Raw genomic sequence first — 21124 nt, 5'->3', positions numbered from 1 at the left:
TAATGTAATAATTACCGCGGAATAACTCTCCTAAATAAAGCATATTTTCAAACAACTTGCATAAGAGAATAAAGCCTTTTACCGAAGGAGAATGTCAGGCAAGTTAAAGGAGTGGACGTTCAACTATTAACCACATCTTCATATTATGACAAATTTATAGTTTGATAGAAAGGTAGGTACTACGCAAGATGTTCGGAGCGCTCTATGAAAACGGATTATAGAGGCTCAGATATAACTGTGAAGCATAAGTTTGGTGGAAAATATATTACCACTATAATCAAGCGAAACCGTCTGCGGTGGGCAGGACATGTAGCCCAAGCCCCGGAATTAAATATGATAAAAAAGATTTTAACATCGCAACCGGTGGGAGAAAACGGGATAGACCAAAGAGATAAATAGACAGGGTAACACAGGATGCTGAGAAGATTGGTGGTGCCAACTGAAAAACCCAAAAAAGGGACAGAGTAGAATGGCGCAGGAAGCTTGAGAAGATCGAGACCCTATAAGGGTTGTGGCACTGCTACGATAATGATGATTAGTTTAAGTTTACATAACTGTTTTTAATTATTATATCTATGTTTTGTAGATCAAAGTGTTTTTGAGTATTTAAATTTTTAAAAATAAAATATTTAAAGTTTTATTTTTTTTATCTCTACGTTACACTTCATCAAAGCCTAATAAATTCGAGCTATATAAAAAAAGTAATAAAGCAAAATGAAATTTTAAATAAATTATGCTTCGTATTGATAAAACGAATCATAGTAATGGGTGTTCACCTTGTATAGCTCTTCTTTGCTGTTACTTTGTTTAAGGTAAACAAAAACCCAGAAGTAGAACAATTTTTTTGATAATGTCCAATGCTCGCGTGAAATACAAAAGAAAATTAAATTATTAATATTATTTATTAAGTTATTTAAACAATATAATTTATTTATACGACATATATTGTTCATCGTTTTTTGGGTTAAATATTTTTAAAAGCAAATGCGCAATAAAAATAATTTAAAATAGTCATTGAAGTAGAAAAGCATTACTAGGTAAATAGTATAAAGTGCCATCAAAAATACATTTATACGAGAATGTAAATATTTATTTGAGTTTTAGATTATATGAATTGTGATTCAGTATCGTCCAGGGCCGATGCCGCACTCTCGGGTTAGGTTTAAATTGTGGACGATTTTACTTACACCAGTGTTACAAAAAACAATAAAGTTGATTGTATATTGGTGGTGTAATTATGATTTAAAATCTGACGAACACCCAAATAAAATGTCTTAATACTGACAAGTTATCCTTCTACCGATTATACTAAATCTGTTATATTGTAAATATTTTTGGAAAATAACATAATATTTACCAATTAAGCTTTATACAAGACTACGATACTATTAAGGAAAACAAGCTGTCCTCTTTTTCTTACAGTTCCTTCTTACATCGGAGGTTGCAAATCATTACGGCGATTTCAACTTTATTCACAGCTGTCCTAAATAATTTAGTGGAATCATATCATTGCATATCCTTATATTTCTAAACCAAGACTTATTTCTCTTAATACTTGGCTTGCCATTTACCTTTGATTCCATTATTAGTCGCAGCATTGTATATCTGCTTCCCCTAAATATATGACCAAACTACTTCAATTTTCCTTCTTTTAAGAGAAAATAGATAGAAAAAGCTACCAAATTAATGACTTACAATAATAAGATTTGCCATTTAGCCAGTCACAACTTTTTTAAGTTCTTCCCAAAGGAAGGAAAAGAAAATAATTATCACACTATATTTATTATTGGTTATTTGGTTATCCATGGAACAAACATGGTTAGTCGCTTCTCGTCTAGGGACCCATCAAGACATTAAATTAAAACACAAACTAGACCGGGTCACGGATAGTAGGTTTAAAACAAATGGGATAAAACAAAGGTTATTATTTTTTTGACTGAACTCACAAATTGAGGTTACTTTTCGAAATAAATTCTGTTAAGTAGTTATATAAATTTTTGTTATTTAATGACAAAAGGTAACAAATGTTATAGGGTGGAAGGATTTTATGTTTGATTTAATTTTTTATTAAGTCATCAGTTTGTTGTATATATTTTGTACATTCAAAGAAAATGTGGTTTAAATCTGCTTCTATTTGACAAACTTCGCATAAATTGGAATTTACAATTTGAAGTTTTGCCAGATGAGCCGGATAACATGCGTGTCCTGATTTTATTCTGATAATAGATGTAATGTATCTACGTGGAGTAATTTTTATACCAAAAATTCACTCGGGATTGAGGGTTGTATGAGTGCATATTGTGATTTAGAGTGTTGACTATATTCATGATATTCTTGTTTCCACTGATTGTTTGCAATATTCTTGATTGTTACAAATAAATCTGGTATGCAGAGCTTATAATCTGTTTTCGCACCAGAATCAATGGCTTTCTTAGCTAATATATCTACATACTCATTATGCTTAAGCCCTATATGAGCTTTGATCCACAAAAATCTAACTGTTCTTTGTTCCTGATGTAATTCAAAAATAATTTTTTTTATTAGAAGGATGTAAATATTTGTGCCTGTGCTAGGAAAAGATATAGTCTCAATGGCTATAAGAACCGACAAAGAATCAGATGCAATTATTGCGGAGTTGTCATTGGAATTCTTAAAATACTTTAATGCTTCATAAATTGCTATAGCTTCAGCAGTAAAAATTGAAAAATTATGATCCAGAGTAAACTATACTTTTTGGAAGGAATATAAAAAGCGCATCCAGTGCCAAGAGAAGACTTTGATGCGTCTGTATAAATAACTGTTGATGCTGGCCAGTTTTCTAATAAATTCCTTAAAATATTGTAGCTAATTGCAGTATTTACATGGTACATTGGTTTAATAACCGTAATAGTTTGCAAAAAAGTATAAAATTCTTCAAAGTTTGAATTATCATATGTGTATGAGGTGTAATTGCTATTTGAAAGATTTCTAAAAGCGTCACAAAGTGGAGGAGAATTTTTGTGGATCCAATATTTATTTGTTAAATGTGCATTATTAAGTTTGCTAATACTACAGTAAAGAGAGAGGTTTCTATGACGAATATTAATCAGAAATTTTTGACTAAGATATTATCTTCTATATTTGAGTGGAAATTTTAGTGCTTCAACATATAAAGAATTGGTTGGAGTTGATTTCATAGTACCTAGACAAATACGTAATATTGTATTTTGAAATACGTCTATTTTCCCCAAGATATACTTAGCTGCTGAATTATACAAAAAACATCCATAATCTATGATTGATCTTATGAACGATCGATAAAAAAGTAACGCAGTTTCTACATCGGCTCTCCACCAAATTTTAGAAATTGCTTTAAGGAAAGTTAATCCCTTATTACATATATTTAACATGAAGTCCATGTGTTACTTTTAAGTTAATTTACGGTCAAGAATCATCCCTAAGTATTTAATTGAAGAACAGAAATTATATTCCCGACTGTTCACTGTTAACTTGTCTATGTTTGGAAGATTATGCCTCGTGAAAAAACATATACTAGATTTACTTGGTGTTATTTCGAACTCATTTTCTTTAAACCAGCTATTGGAGTAGTCCTCCATTTTTTCCAAAATTTGTGTGCAGTTTTCATATGTTTTGAAAGATGAATATATAATAAAATCCTCAGCATATTGTATTATATTACAACTGTTATTTACTAGGGAGGCATTGTACAAATCAGATGTATATAGTTTAAATAATAAAGGGCTAAAACTGACCCTTGTGGAAGTCCTAGGTTGTTATATCGAGGACCTATAAGTTTATTGTTATTTGATCTCAAATAAATTTTTCTGCAAGTGTAAAAGTTGAGAATGGTTTTCACTAATGTAGCTGGTATATGAAAATTTCTAATCATTTTTTCCATAAGGATGTCCAGACAAACGTTATTATAAGCACCTTCTATATACAAACATATTGTGGGTAGGTATGTATTATTGGAAAATGTATCCTGAATGTCCGTTACTAATAAAGCAAGAGCATCTATAGTACCACATCCCTTTTTGTATCCAAATTGAAGGTCTGGAAGTAATTTCTTCTTATCTAACCACGATTGCAGTCTATGTTTGATCATTCGTTCTAATGTTTTTAGTAAACAAGACATCAGGGAAATGGGTCTGTATGGTTCGGATAAATTGGGATTTTTTCCTGGTTTGAGAATAAGAATAATAATTACACCTTTAGATTCATGAATAACTGAATTATTGATAATTATGTCATTGAATATATCCAATAAAAATAGTTTAGCAATTTTTGGAAGAAACTGAATCATAGGATATTTAATATTATCCAATCCTGGACTTGAATTATTTCTGTTTTTGAGTGCATACTCTAATTCAGTAATATTAAATGGTTCTAGTAAAAATTCCTTTTCGTTATTTTTAGAATGTATTGTAATTTCCCGTGGTATAACAGATGGTGGTGTTATTTGATCAAAAAATTCTTCCTCTAATGTACTGTCAAAGCATTTTGTGTTCGATATTGGTTTTCTGTTTATTTTTCTGGCTTGATTCCATAAAGTTGATGATGAAGTATTTTTATTTAGGGCAGAGACAAAATTTTTCCAACTTTGTTTGACTATTCAGTTTTTTCTTACCGTTTGCTATGGTCTCTTGGCATTTCAAGTAATTTTCAAAATTTGAATTATGTTTATATAATGAAAGGGATTCTTGCCTCTTACTGATGACTCTGTCGCAGTCTCTATTCCACCAAGGGGGAGGGTTTCGAATCTTGTTTTTAAATGGTTTATACTGTGGAATTGAAATGTCTGCTGCTTGGTTGATCCCATCTATTAAGAAACTGTATTTTTCTGATATATTTTCTATTTGGTACTGCTTATCAAAAAATTGTTCAACAGAAGATGCATATTGATACCAATTGGCCTTTTTTATGTTCCCCTTGCTTGTAGGATTCAACTTTTCAATTTTATTCTTGCAATTAATTTCCATGTTAATAATAAAATGGTTTGAGCCTAAAGTATCTGGATAGACGGACCAGGTTATTTTACTAGTTAGTTCAGGCGAGGCGAAAGTTACATCGATGGCTGAAATATTTTGATCAGGTCGGGTAAGAATAGTTGGTTGGCCGTTATTCATTACTATATAACCCAAATCATATGCAGCTGTTATAAGTTGTTTTCCAACTACGTCATTAAAATTCGATCCCCAGATTGTATGATAAGCGTTGAAGTCTCCACCTATAACTGCTGGTTTACTTACTTTCGAGAAAATATAAAGGGAGTTGGCTTTTCTTTTCTTTCCTGTAGGAAGATTTTCAACACTGTTGTGATTGATTTCTACAATGCTATCAAAATTAGTTTGACGGTGTGTTGGAATTTGAGTTTGTCTCATACTCATATTAGGTCAATTTATAGAAATATTTTTATTATTTACAGGGAGTGTGGAAAATTCTTTATCATAATTTGAAAGAACAGAAAAAGGATTGTAACTAATTTGGCCAGAGAATGAATTTTCACAGTATAATTTTGTTTCTAAAAAGGTAGTTTGATGCTCTATCATAATGGTCTTAATTTTCTTCTGCTTTTCATAAAAAGGGCAGTTTTTAGATATTGTTACATGGTCACTATTTTTACAGTGTATGCAAAACTTGATTTTCTCACATTTATGATCTGCATTTTTAATTTCACCACATTGTATACAGGAATTCTGTGTACTTTTGCACTGTTTAGAAACACACCAAATTTCAGACACCTGTAACATTGTACAACTCTACCAACAAACTGCTTAACGGGAAAATAAACTTGATTGAAGGCTACTAAACTGGGAAGAATATTTCCCTTAAAAGTAATAACTACAGTTTTCTTATCTACATACTCTGTTATTGATTATTTTTGAATCTTACGCTTTGTTCCACATATACTTAAAACTTTACACGTACATTCAATATTCTCCATTAAATAATTAACATCGTACCGTGTATCTACGTCCCTAACTAACCCTTTTACTTCCAACATGTTATTTGGTATATATGCTCTTAAATTATGTTCTTTTAATGACTTATTTTTAACTAATTCATTGGCATCTAAACGAGAATTTACTAGAATCTTTATTCGATTCCGACCAATACTCTATTTCTTTTATATTATTAAGTTTTAATATCCTAAAAAATATATGTCATACAGTCATGGGGTGCAGCCTGTTCAATTTTTTCACATGCGAAAAATCATGTCATTTTTTCGCTGTATTACTAGCTACCATTCTACCACAATTTTACAATTATTTCCCGTTCTCTAACCCTTCCTACTCACATTTTAACCCCACTCCATTAGAAATACAGACAGTTGTAAGATAGCAAAGAAAGTCACACTCTCTTGCCTGTTGTCTCTCGATGATAACGGACATTCTCTCTTGACTGCTGACTGTTGCTCGAAACAGTCCTCCTCTCTTTCGTCTGCTGAGTCCTACTAGGCAGACGTATAATCTCTCTACCGCTATCTATCGCTTGGTACAGACTTACCACGCTTTTTCTCCACTCTAATTATCTCTCTCGCTTATAGTTACGCGAAAAATACCGCAAGTACTATTTTAAATCGTGTACAGACCCAAATGTGCTATATCTCGTGTGATCTCAGTGTTAGTACCGCGAAAGACGTGTTCAGAAACCGGTAACCGGACAGTTTCCCCGTATGAAGAACAGCCGCGACTGAAAGCCTCTAAATACCGCGAGTGTGTGTATGTGCAGCAGAAGAATTGGTAAGACTTTGTATAAACATAATTTGCTATAATCTGCATAACCTTTTACCACATATCCTAATTTATTTGAACCAGCCCTATGTAATACAGTCCTCATTAACTGAAATTATATTTATAATTTCACATATGTACACCCTTTTTGTACATATTGTGGTCTATTCGAGTCGGATATAAATCATAATCTCTCTCTCACTCTCTATCTCTCTGTCTCACATCTTGATTCTACATAGTTTGGTACACTTTTGAGTCATATGTAAATCCTCATTCTCTCTGTTTTATCTCATGCTTGATTGAACATATTTTGATCCAATTAGGTTCAGATAAATCTTATCTCTGCTGTAAATCTCATTAGATTTGGTCCTTCGAAATTATGTATTTCTATATATGTGTATATGTTCTTTGATATATATGTATATACGTATGTATTGATAAATCGATATATTGATAGATCGTTGTTTAATAATTCTTATCTGTGTAAATTCCAATTTTATGATTCTATTGTTAAAGGACGTTAGAAAGTCAGGTAGAATTACCCATTGATAGATACCTGTGACGTAGTAAAAACCCCTGCCTTTGTCAACAAAAATACTCATTATAATCCCAACTAATTGTATTGTTCTCTGACACGTTTTGCCAGAGGTACATATCTAGGTAAATAATTTGGGATTTTGTCCTATTGTTCTGAATAATAAATTTTTACAAGAATTCTCCGCTGTTATTGTCATTAATCCCTATTATAATAATCGCTTTATTCAAATCGCTTGATGATACAAACTAAATTTTTACAATAATCTCTGCTCTTAGAAAGTATTTGCGTATTAATTGCTTTATTAAATCAATGAAAATAATCTCTATTAGTGTCAATTTAAATTAAATTCACGATACCAAATATAATTTTCACACAAAAAAAACAAGAAGTTGATAATCTCATTACACTCTTATATATACATATTTTTTCTCTTCTCTTTGTACCCTTTCCAAGGGTCGCTAGGTTTTATTCTCTTTATCATTCATCTCTGTCTGGTACACTCTTATTATACTTTATCTAACTATAACATAGTCTGATTAGAAATGGCAGAAACTGCAAAATATTTACGCGGAAAGCGTGCAGCGAAAACAAACATTATAAGAATTGCGAACGTTGTTAGTTCAAATGAACAAGGCCTCTCTAATTGTAGAATTAGGGAATATATTACTCAGCTTAGGGCAGCTTATAAAGCGTATTTGGATGCTTTGGAAAACCTGGCTGACGACGAAACTATTCTCGAAAGTGAGGAAGTAGATATTACTTATGAAAAATATATGGATGCCTTATGTCACTTAGAAGAAAAATTGGAGCGTATAGAAGATTCACTCTCTTCTAACTCACTATCGGGACAAGGATCAAGTCATAGCACTAGCACTGCCGCCAACTCTCGACAAAGAACAATCAGGCTTCCAGAACTAAAAATAAATAAATTTAGCGGAAATTTACATGAGTTTCCGTCATTCTTTCAAACTTTTAATAGCATTATAGACGCTGATGACTCTCTCACCGACATTGAAAAATTTATATATCTCAAAAGCCTTTTGACACATGATGCATTAAAGGTTGTTGATAATATTCCCCTCTCTGGTGAAAATTATAGTTTGGTACGTGAGACTTTGGAAAAAAGATATACAGACCATAATCTTATAGTAAAGCAATTGATAACTAATATTGTAGATACTAAAAGTCTTCAAAATAACGCCTCATATTCACAACTAAAAGACTTCACTCTCGCTATAACAAATTCTTATAGAGCTTTAAACAATCTCGACTTGTCATCCAAAGAACTTCTTAATTTGATTTTAATTCATATTACTTCCTCAAAGCTCGACCATGCCACTCTCAGATCCATTGAATTTTCACCTGAATCGAATAAAATCAAAGATTTTAACCAATTTCTAACGATGGTAGATGACAGAGCAAAACATCTAGAAAATCTCTATGCAAACTCTAAAGCGAAACATCAACCCTCAAAAGAGACAAGGTCCTCTTTTCACATAAGCACAGATAAAAACAAACCCCCATCTCAAATAATGAAAGCTAAAGTATGCAGCTATTGTAAGTTGGATAACCATTCTATATATCTTTGTCAAGATTTCAAATCTCTATCCGCTTCCTCTAGGCGTAATTTTGTTCAACAAAATTCTCTTTGTTCCAACTGCCTTGGAACCAGACATCGCGCGATTGATTGTACCTCCAGGTATTCATGCTCTAATTGCAACAGAAGGCATCACTCTTTGCTTCACAGTGACTCGAGAAATCGCGAAGCCACGTCCACACATCGTGAGCACTCAAATTCATATAGATCTTCTCAAACAGTCGATGCTCACGTTTCAACACGGAATAGGATTGAACCTCATGCTTCAACGTCTAGTTCTTCCCACGATGTAGTCGTTCGATCGACATCTCCATCCACTCATGCTGTTTCAGCAGTCTCTACGTCGGCCCCTATGGTTTTATTAGGCACTGTACAGGCATATCTCATAGCCCCAAATGGAAAAAGAGAATATGTTAAGGTCTTATTGGACCCAGCATCACAACTTAGTTTTGTCTCTAAAAACTTGTTAAAGAAGATTGCGGCACCCACTTATAAAAATCATTTTAAGATTCATGGTATCGCCCAATCTATTTCAAATTCAACCCTTATGTCTGATCTGACTATCTTCTCTGCTGCTACGGACACTTGCATTAAAATCAAATGTTCAGTACTAGACAGTATCACTACTAAACTACCCCAAGTCCCAATTTCTATTAATAAGCTTAACTTGCCAACAGAAGTGGTCTTAGCCGATCCAAACTTCTACTCTCCTTCTGAAGTAGATATATTGCTTGCCGCTGACATATGCGCAGACATATTGACAGGTAATATCATACAACTTGGCCCTGGCCTTCCAATTCTTCAAGGCAGCTCATTTGGACACATTGTAAGTGGAAGAATTCCCGATTCTTTTATTCGAGGAAGGTGCTCTAAGTCTCAGTACGTAAATAATTTAGTCACTTGTGTTGCTCAGTCGTTTGATATGAAATTAGCTGATAGCGTTGATTTACACCTCACTCAAATCGTCCAACGCTTCTGGGAAATCGAAGACATTCCCTTGGACCGTAAAGTATCTGTGTCACAACACCCTGCTGAGATACAGCTTATTAAATCTGTAACAATCTTAAACACAAACAGATATCAGGTTAACATAGGTCTTAAAACTAATAGGAATCAGCTTAATTTAGGCAACACTTTCTTATCAGCTAAGAAGCGTTTTCTCAATCTAGAAAAAAAACTTCATGCATCTCCACAGCTGCTACACAATTATTCAAAAATCATACAGGATTATGCAGTTGACGACAAGATTACACAAATTCCGTTAAAAATCCAAAACTCACAGCATCAATTTAATTATTTCTTGCCTCATTTCCCAGTTAAAAAAGCAGGTTCTTCAGGGATTCGAATTGTGTTTGACCCAAATAATAAAGTAGCAGGTAAACAATCTCTTAATGAGGTCTTAGACCCTGGGTACACATGCCAACCTGAATTATTTGATATTCTCCTAACCTTTAGGCAATATACCTTTGTATTAACTGCCGATATCTTCAATATGTATATGCAAATTATGATAAATCCTGAGGAAACCTTTCTGTTAAATTTCCTTTGGAGAGATCATCCTGATGAACCCATTCGCGCTTATCAACTAAAACGTCTTCCATTTGGACTCTCTTCATCCCCCTTTCTCGCTACACGTGTGTTAAAACATATTGCTGATTCTAATCAAACCACGCACCCAGTAGCCTCTCACACTCTAAGGAATTCGATATATATTGACGACATCTTGTCAGGCGCCAATAACTTAGAAGGCTTACATACACTTTATTCTCAACTATGCTCGCTTCTAAACACTCATGGTTTCCAACTCTATAAAATATATTTAAATTCTCGTGCCTTTTCAAATGAGCATAATATGATCTTCACTTCAGAAGTCAATCTTGACTTAGTTAGTAGCTTCTCTAAGGTCCTAGGTATTAACAGGTCACCTTATCAAGACGATTTCTCTTTTAAGTTGCCTATTTGTGAAGAGGCGCCTCCCTTAACAAAAAGAAAATTATGTACCTATGTTTCTCGAATGTATAACTCCTTAGGAAAACTCTTATCTTTTAGAGTACACTCTAAATCTTTCTTACAACGTATCTGGTCATTACCCTTAGACTGGGACAGTGAGATACTGGATGACCTATTGGTCTTAGATTGGAAATCATTATTGGATACATTCCAATCAATATCTAAAATTACATTTCCCAGATGCCTGACACTTCCACTGCCTATATCGGATATGCAATACACTTGTGTGTATCTTCGAGTCGTGTATAGTAACAACACAGTCACGTCTCGCCTCATAGCATCAAAAACTAGAATAGCTCCACTAAAAAATAAACTAACTATTCCTCGGTTAGAATTGTCTGGTATCTTATTAGGTGTCACTCTTACTAGAAAGGTACTTGAGGTTCTTTCAAAAAACGTCACAATATCTGAAGTTCACATATTTTCAGACAGCCTCATCGCTTTAACATGGATTTTAACAACTAAATTTACATGGAATCCATTTGTACTTCATCGTGTCAGTCAAATTAAAGAATTAAGTAAATCCTTTTTATTTCATCACGTAAGTTCCTCTTTAAACGTAGCAGATTTGCCCTCTAGAGCCTCAGATATCACTCAGTCAATTTTAAAAAAATTGTGGACCGAAGGTCCCCCCTTTTTAGTTTCCAGTGTAATAGACTACTCTCAATTCAGGATAAAAGAATGGACGGGAGATTTACTGGAACTCAGACATACTCAGGTTACTTTAAGCACAACCTCTGACATATCTCAAGTGAATAATACGCTTGAAACCCTTTTTAATAAATGTTCGTCATTTTCAAAAATTCAGAGAACTCTGGCATATGTTTTTCGTTTTCTCTCAAATCTAAGAAAAAGACATACTAATTCACCTTTAGAATTAGGACCACTGCAGGTTTGTGAAATAAGCTCCTCCACCACTGTGATTGTTAAGTACATACAATCACAGGCCTTTCCTAAAGAATTTCATGAGTTAAAACATCGGAAAATAATCTCTGATAAAACTATCAGGGCACTAAACCCCTTCCTCTCTGAGAAAACTGGACTTCTTCATGTAGGTGGTAGATTAGAATTTGCCCCTATCTCTTTCGAACAGAAACATCCCTTGCTACTACCATCTAATCATTCAGTTGTCAAATTAATGATAAAACAAATGCATGTTAAATTGGGACATGCAGGTGCCTTGACCACGTTGTCAAATTTTCGTTCGAAATATTGGCCTATCTCTGGACTAAGACAAACAAAGAAGATAATACACGACTGTGTGAAATGTTTCCGTTTCATGACACCCAAGTCAACACAACTTATGGCAGATCTCCATCCCGATCGTGTTCTCTCGACAAGACCTTTCCAAAAGGTCTCAGTAGATTACGGAGGTTTTTTCATGATCCGATCCTCTCATCTTAGAAAGGCTCCATTATATAAAGCATACATAGCCTTCTTCATATGTATGACCACCAAATGTGTTCATATCGAACTTGTCACCGGCTTAACAGCTGATGCTTTTATTCTCACTCTTAAAAGATTTATTGCAAGGCGGAGCGCTTCCGAGATTATATGGTCAGACAATGCTACTAATTTCTATGGTGCCCGCAATCAGCTTCTTGAGTTAAACGAACTCTTTAAAAGTAAGAACTTCTCGCAGAGGATTACTAATTTCTGCTCTGAAAACTCTATTCGTTTTAAATTTGGAGTGCTTCGTAACCCTTCTCAATTTGGGTTGCATGAGGTAGGGATTAAAGGTGCCAAATACCATCTTTATCCTCTTGTAGAAAATCTTCGTTTTACCTTTGAGGTTTTTTATACAATAATTTGTCAAATCGAAGCCATTTTAAACTTAAGACCTATCACTCAGCTCTCAAACGATCCAAATGATCTCTCAGTCTTAACGCCCGGACACTTCCTTGTAGGAAAAAGTCTCATAAGTCCACCAGAACCAGATCTCTCAGAAATACCACAGAACCGTCTTTCCCTCTTTCAGCATATCTCGAAAATTCATCAAACCTTTTGGAAAAGGTGGTCGGTGGAATATTTGCATATGACCCAAAGTAGGAGTAAGTGGAACATCGCTACTGATCCTTTAAAGATAGGTGATGTTGTACTAATTAAAGATGAAGAGACTCCCCCACTCCTCTGGCCTCTGGCAAAGATTATCGAAGTGCTCCCAGGCAAAGACTCTCTTGTTCGAACTGTTAGGGTATCCACACCAATATCTTAGGTCAATAAAGAAAGTAGCTAGGTTACCCTTTAACCAATAGTGGTACTTTCTGCCAAACATGTATATAGTTTCTATCGACTTTAGTTTCTCTAGATTTTAAATAGTTTTTAGTTATCTTAGTTCATTACAACAGTACCCCTAATGTATACTGGTTTACCCTCGTTCTCGAAGTAACTATTTGATACCCTATCCCAGTGGCGTAACTCTTCTCGCCCGCCCCCAGTATGTTCAATTTTTTCACATGCGAAAAATCATGTCATTTTTTCGCTGTATTACTAGCTACCATTCTACCACAATTTTACAATTATTTCCCGTTCTCTAACCCTTCCTACTCACATTTTAACCCCACTCCATTAGAAATACAGACAGTTGTAAGATAGCAAAGAAAGTCACACTCTCTTGCCTGTTGTCTCTCGATGATAACGGACATTCTCTCTTGACTGCTGACTGTTGCTCGAAACAGTCCTCCTCTCTTTCGTCTGCTGAGTCCTACTAGGCAGACGTATAATCTCTCTACCGCTATCTATCGCTTGGTACAGACTTACCACGCTTTTTCTCCACTCTAATTATCTCTCTCGCTTATAGTTACGCGAAAAATACCGCAAGTACTATTTTAAATCGTGTACCAAATGTGCTATATCTCGTGTGATCTCAGTGTTAGTACCGCGAAAGACGTGTTCAGAAACCGGTAACCGGACAGTTTCCCCGTATGAAGAACAGCCGCGACTGAAAGCCTCTAAATACCGCGAGTGTGTGTATGTGCAGCAGAAGAATTGGTAAGACTTTGTATAAACATAATTTGCTATAATCTGCATAACCTTTTACCACATATCCTAATTTATTTGAACCAGCCCTATGTAATACAGTCCTCATTAACTGAAATTATATTTATAATTTCACATATGTACACCCTTTTTGTACACAGCCTACCCAAGTTTTCTTCACCAGTTTTTTCAAGATATACCCAAATATTATTTAAATTATACTTATCTGATAGCAAATTAAAATGTTTTATCTCCATTTTCGTGGGCTGCAAACAATATTTTTACTGAGTGGTTTCATCATCAATTACCAATGCACTGTTCTCACTAATCACATCCATATCTATTTCTTTCGTCGAAGAGGACGTCTTTAGATTTTTATCAATCCCAATGGGGATTTCATTTATTTGAAAACACACAATATAGGTATATATAAAAATACACCACAACACAAGTAAAAAATTGGAAGCCAATTAGCAAGCTGTTGAACCGAAAACGATTAGTACGAATGTCCTTATTGTTTGAAGGTAAAATCAAGACTGGGAATAATAATAATAGTTAAATAGTCAATATTGTGTAAACCATATTAGCATAAATATTAAAGACTTAACTTCTTTTTGTTGAAGCATGTTCAAAATATCTCACAATTGAAGGGTACAGGGAAAATGAGGTATATCAAATGACGGGCGAAAATGAGATAATTAGAACATATAGTAGCACAAACTGGATACTATTTCATGTAAAAAATTCACATTGATGAAAGACGTTATCCAGGATGTAACACATATTTTTATATTTGTTATACAGAGTAAGAAAGGAGGCATGTCCGAGCGCTACAGGAAAAAAAGGAGGGATGTCAATGTGACCGACGCCGAAGAAGCAGTTAATACATTTGGTTTGTACGTGATTCAGAGGTGTTTAGAGGTTATGTATGTTTGTTTACTGAACCTGAAAGAAGAGTTATCAAGTTGTAAGTATGTCTAGTGAGAGTGACGAATTTATGAAATGTGATGTTATGGACACACGGGAAATTAATACAAAAAACGTAAAAAATATGGACGAATTCATGAAGTAAATAGTAAATTAAATAGACAAAGCCATGTAATAGGACCGAATTGTAAGTTCATTAGGTTTAAGTGTTTTCTACAAATACCGGAACAAGCAAGTAATTCAAATTATACAGCAACGAAGACCACGAGTTTTAGAGGACTCTGCACGTCTTCATGATACCGCCTTTCGTTATAAAATCCGTTATAATGTAAATGACGAAACACAAGAAGTTCCAGTATGTCAGAAGGGCTTTTTGGCATTCCATGAAATTGGGAAAAAAAGTTAGAAGTTCTACAAAAGTTACTAAAATTGACAGGTCACGCTCCAAAAGATACTAGAGGAAGACATGGAAACTATCGTCATCAAGTTTCTATTGAAACAAACAACTATATAATGGAGCATATAGGGTCTTTCAGGGGCAGAAAAATTCATTATAGTTTGAAAGACTCATCGAAATTATACTTATATGAGCATTTAAATATTAACAAAATGTATACAATATACGTAGAAACATTTCCAGATATGCGTATATCATAAGAAACATATAGAATTATTTTTTTTTAACCAAATTTAATATTTCCTTTGGTTTTCCAAGAACTGATACATGTAGTTCTTGTGATAAATATTTAGCAAAGATTAAAAGTCTTGAGAAGCAGTGTCTATTAGAGAAATCTTTGGAAAAAACAAATAAATTAAATGCTGCTTTTAAGCAACTAGATTCAGAAAATAAGCTACAAAAACTTAAAGCCCAAGCATTTTATAACAGAAAACAAGCTGCGAGTATATATATATATTTAGGGATTCTACAGTATTCACTGCCTTCCCTCGCTCAACCGTTTCCATCTCTCTCTGTTGTTCCATTCTCCATCGTTTAGGCCTCTCTTACTCATGGCGTCGTCTACTTCGTTCCTCCAGGATTTTCGGGGTCGTCCTCTTTTCCTCCTTCCTATGGGGCTTCATTCGGTTATTCTCTTTATCCATCTGCTGTCGCTAGTTCTTCTTACATGTCCATACCACTTTAATCTTTTTTGTTCTATATATGTTAGTAGGTCTGTTTCTATTGATGTTCTTTGCTTTATTTCGTCATTACTTCTCCTATCCATTCTTGTTACTCTGCAGCATCTTCGCAGGCATTCCATCTCTGTTGCTACTATCTTACTGCTGTTTTTCTTGTTTATGATCCAATTTTCAGCCCCATATGTCATAATACTTCGCACTAATGTTTTATAAATCTGCGTTTTTGTCTTCATATTTAGGTGTCTATCCCACCATACTGAGTTAAGTTGTCGGATTGCTGTTCTTGTTTGTCCTAATCTTTGTGTAATTTCTTCCTCTGTTGTTGCCTTTTTCGTGATTATAAACCCCAGGTATTTGAATTTATCCTTTCCTTTGATTGTTACGTTGTCATCAATCTGTAGATCTTCTATGTCTTCTTCACTTGTAGATAGGTACTCTGTTTTCGCGAGGTTAATATCTAGGCCAGCCTTGGTATATTCTTCTTGTAGTTTCTTCATCATGTAGCTGAGGTCGTCTTGGTCTTGTGCAATCACTACCTGATCGTCTGCAAAGCTTAACGTATATAGGTATTCGTTCCGTACCGGTACTCCCATGCCTTCGAATTTTCTTTTCCATGTAGTCAAGGCTTTTTCTAAGTATATTTTGAATAGGGTTGGAGATGTGGAACAACCCTGCAGGAGCCCTTTTGTTGTGGTGAAGTCTCCTATGATTCTTGTTCCCATTTTAATGGACACTTTATTTTCTTTATACAGAGCTTTTGTAGCTTTTATGAGCTCCGTCTGTATTTCTAATTTGTACATTGCCTCCCATAGTTCTGACCTTGGTACAGAGTCATACGCCTTTCTCAGGTCCACAAATGCCAAGTGTATATCTCTATTTTTTGCTTTTTTCTTTTCCAACAGTTGTTCCAGTGTGTATATGTGGTCTATGCATGATCTTCCTGCCGTGAAGCCTGCCTGATCCTCCCCGATTTTGCCTTTTATCGCTTGCTCTATCTTTTCTCGCAGTATCTTCCCATATAATCTTCCTATTGATGATATTACGCTTATTCCTCTGTAGTTTTCGCATCGTTTTCTATCTCCTTTCCTAAATATAGATGTCATATATGCCTCCGTCAATTCCTTTGGGAGCTGTTCTCCATTTATGGCTTTCTGAAATATCCATTGTATCATCCGGTGTAATTTTTTTGATCCGTATTTTATAAGCTCAGGTGAGATGCCTCCAGGTCCGGGTGCTTTCTTATTTTTGATTGCTTTTATGGCCGTTCTCATTTCCCTATCTGTTATTTCTATTTCGTGTTGTGGGAATCTGCTTCGTCTTCGCCTGTTTTCTTTTCCAATGAATTGTGGTCTTTGTTCTGTTAATAGTTCCTTGTAGTAGTCCTTCCATTCTTTGTCCTGTATATTTCCCAATTTAATTTTTTCTTTTGAGTTTTGTTTCAATTCTCTCAGTACTTTCCATGACTCCAAAGTTCTTGTACCTCCTATATATGTTTCAATATTTAAGCAGATTCTTTCCCATTCTTCATTATTTTGCTGTGTTATTTGTTTTTTCACTTCTCTATCTTTTTCTCTATATTCTTTATAAACTTCGTCGTTTTTTGTAGTCAGCCATTTTCTGTATAGTTGCTTTTTTTCTTCAATTATTCTTTTTGTTGGTTCATTTATTTCATAATAGTGCTGTTTATTTGTTATATGTTCTTTTTCCCCAAGGGCTTCGAATGCTGCTTGCTTTATACTCGCCTTTATATGCTCGTATATTTCTTCGATGTTGTCTCACAGTCTCTCACAAAAAAGTACACACAGTCTCTATATGCATGGATTTTGCAAAAAATCTGCAAATACCCAATATTAGAGACAATTGAGTTTATACTCGTTCAATATACACGCTGTCTACAGCTGAGTCCGTATTTTATATGTACCCTGAGACTGTTGCCAAAAAAGGTAGCGATGATGTTTGTTCACTGCTTCATCACTATATCTACAACTATCTTGATCGAAAAGTACGAAACTAGAATATTTTCTGCGACTCGTGCGGAGAACAGAATAAAAACTACACTGTTCTTCGGTTTATTTATAACAGTTCATCATGAGAAGAGACTGGACTCTATCCAAATAACTTTTCCTGTTACTGGACATTCCTACCTGGAATTGACAAAGATTTTGGACTTGTCAATCAAAAATCAAAAGCCGAACTTTTTCAATACTGGACAGAAGTGTATAAAATTGATAGACAAAAACCATCACCGTTTCATGTTAAAGAATGTGCTCAAGGTATTTTCGAAAGTGGACTGAATATTTACGCAAGCATTACAGAAATAAATGCCCTTTTCTAACTTGACCCATCCGTGAGATAAAAGCTGTTAGGGATCATCCTCGTCTTTTATACTACAAAACAACATTCCATGGAATTTGGGAGACCACAGTAATAACACAGCAGACATTGACTACCGCCAAATTGCCATAAATGGAATTTGAGCTACCTCCATATGCTTATACAGGTAAAACCCCCCAATTAATTAGTTTTATAAAGCTTACTTTTGTTATTTTTACAAATAACCATATGCAGACCTGCAGCATCTAAAAAAATTTTGTGGTTCAGATGCCCAACGTTATTTTGATGAACTTCCGCATCAATAATTTAGAGACCCATTATACCCAAATCTCGTATAGACGCTATAAAATTGTTGAAAAAAGACTATTTTTAAGTTCTTTTACATAAACATTATTTTTATAATAATCGTTCTTTGTTTTCTGACATAAAATGCGTTTTTGTATCAACGTTATTGCTACTTTTCTTGACATACCTCCTTTTTTACTTTAATATTTTGAATTAATGTGTAAAATTTCTAAATGTTTGGCAAAATAAAGAAAGTATAATAATTTATGTTTTTGCAATTTAACTGAAATCTTATATTTAACCTCTGGTGATACCTTGATTAATATAAATGACAAGACTATAATCTTTGTGCTGTTTTGAGGTATTAACATCGCCTTATTTCAGAATGTGTTATTTCTGACATACCTCCTTTTTTTCCCTGTACCCTTCAATTATTTCCTTCAAAAAAAATTTTTTACTTTGTTCATGGCGAACAAATACAGTAGACGCATCATGCCTGAATTTTATAATGACTGAAATTGACATCGCATTGTGTCCTTAAGAACTAAATCATTGAATGCTTTGCGTTTTGATAATTAAGAAATCACACATTTTCTAAACCCATTCACGTTACATACTGCTGTGTTTTCTGTAGCCAAATACCAAGTTTCCAAGAAGATAAAAAAAGTCCCGTCGACTCGAAATGGTTCCCTATATGTAACTCATAATTAGGGCTAGCCTTGCATAAGCATCCATATCCCTCTTCTTCGCGCGTTCTGAGCCCTAACTGTCTAACTAACGCGAGACTAGAGCACTTTTGTCTCAATTCTTGCACAAGAATGTCCAGCTTGGCCTCTAAGTTAACTTACTCATATTATCTATCTTGTAAATATTCCTCTAGTTTAAATTATTTAATAATATTATAGATTTTGATGTCAATTATGTTTGCCTCGTCGTCTTGCCGTTGTTTCTGCTAATACGACGTCATATTGTTGTTTCTGTTACCTTAACGTGCAACTTATTGTCTTTGGTTGCGGCAATTAGTTATCCGAATCATGCCGTCTATCTGCAATCCTTACCTTCATTTTACCTGCGAGGACACGCGACGATTGTGTGCGGACGATTGTATTCTGTAAGTAAATTTACCGCTTTATCTTAGTAAACCCTAAGCTAAAATGTTTTATGATTAGAGACACTATTTACCAAATTTAGTGATTTATAATGTTACAATAGTTTATTTTTCTTTGACGATGGTCAAATATATTAATAATAATTATAGATAATTATCATTTATCAAGGAAATGATCACTAAACCTGTATTACATGGTCTTAAGGGTTAATAACTATTATTTTTAAAGATATCAAAAGATGTAGAAGCTATCAAAATATAATAATTGTAAATCAAACGTTTTTTCTGTTATTTCATAAAACAGATGGCTGGTTATTCCTTATCATTTTAAACATTATCTCTTCAGGTACAACTTATTGTTTAAATTTGAATTTATTGGTTTATCTTTATATGTGGATTGTATATATGTCTGCTTATTAGTGTTTACCGCGAGATATAATTACCCTCCCTATACTCTTTTGTTACTGTGTAGTAACCATCTTGTATCTTTCCCGTTATCGTTCTCATTTTATTTCCTTTCCGTTCTTTTATTTATTAGGTTTCCCTTTTCCTTTAAAAAATAGGGTGGTGCCCAAAATTTATTTCTCTTTCGTGTTCTCTTGACTATCTCACTCGCGAATCACTTGTCGCTCTGTCGAACTCCTACCAAGACGACTCTACCAGACTAAAGCCCGAACCTTAGTATCGTTTTTTGTGTAACCATGGTAGCTGTTTATACGATATAAAAATAAGTGGCCCACCGACGGTTGTGTTGAGTTGGGTTACACAATTTAGTGGCTTCCATTCGTGGTGAGCAAAACCTTTTGTTTTTTGGTCGTTACATTGTTATCAAAATAAAAACTATTTTGCCACATACCATTGTACTGTACAAAGTATTTTACGTAAGAGCGATACCTTTAAGAATACCAAAACGATTGAAAATATATACCAGAACACAATAAGAGCAAAAGTAACATAAAACAGGAGTATGTTCTGAGCCCTCTATTGTTCAACCTGATCACGAAAGAAATAATAATAGAGAAAAGGATACTAAATGGGAGAAAAATAACTTAAAATATGCGCGACGTAAACGACGTAATGCTAATCTCTCAAAGTTAAGAGGATTTACAACGTATTCTACACTAATTTAATATTCACTATGTGCAGGTTCCGAAGAGCGACACCTAGTGGCATAAATCAGCAAAGGTGTTTTTTTTTTTGTTTAAATGGCATAGGCAAGTGCCATACAGCCAGTCACAACATGAAAATATTCTACCCAGACAGAAGATTGTGTAGTACAATATAAAAAGATATAAATTTCAAACTTAAGTAGCATTACAAATTTTAAGCATTAAAATTATTATTAAGGATAGGATAGAGATAAAACATGGACACTCGTTTCTCGTCTAGGGACCCATCAAGACATTGCTTTTAAGACAAACTAGATTGGGTCACGGATAAAAGGTAATAACAAATGGGGTAAAACAGAGGTTACG

At 34.2% G+C, this 21124-nt stretch overlaps 2 protein-coding genes across 2 annotated transcripts in view; one reads left to right on the top strand and one right to left on the bottom strand.

Annotated features, from left to right (window-relative positions):
* Pde9 (phosphodiesterase 9) overlaps positions 1–21124 on the bottom strand; it is a 1302013-nt gene that overhangs the window by 1104572 nt on the left and 176317 nt on the right. The gene's annotated exons all lie outside the window — the stretch shown is intronic.
* LOC140449070 (uncharacterized) lies at positions 7815–20824 on the top strand. The gene is made up of 3 exons (XM_072542213.1): positions 7815–11771; positions 14663–14825; positions 20796–20824. Exons 1-3 carry the CDS (start codon positions 7815–7817, stop codon positions 20822–20824), a joined length of 4149 nt encoding a protein of 1382 aa, XP_072398314.1.

The sequence above is a fragment of the Diabrotica undecimpunctata genome, chromosome 8 (genome assembly GCF_040954645.1).
Source record: "Diabrotica undecimpunctata isolate CICGRU chromosome 8, icDiaUnde3, whole genome shotgun sequence".
Taxonomy (NCBI): Eukaryota; Metazoa; Arthropoda; class Insecta; order Coleoptera; family Chrysomelidae; genus Diabrotica; species Diabrotica undecimpunctata.
This window is presented reverse-complemented; position numbering and strand designations above follow the sequence as displayed.

Coding starts and splice junctions, on each gene's coding strand:
- LOC140449070 (XM_072542213.1), top strand. CDS start 7,815: ATGGCAGAAACTGCAAAATATTTACGCGGAAAGCGTGCAGCGAAAACA. Junction 11,772..14,662: donor TAGAATTAGGACCACTGCAG/GTTTGTGAAATA, acceptor TTTGTTATACAG/AGTAAGAAAGGAGGCATGTC. Junction 14,826..20,795: donor GAAAGAAGAGTTATCAAGTT/GTAAGTATGTCT, acceptor CACTATGTGCAG/GTTCCGAAGAGCGACACCTA.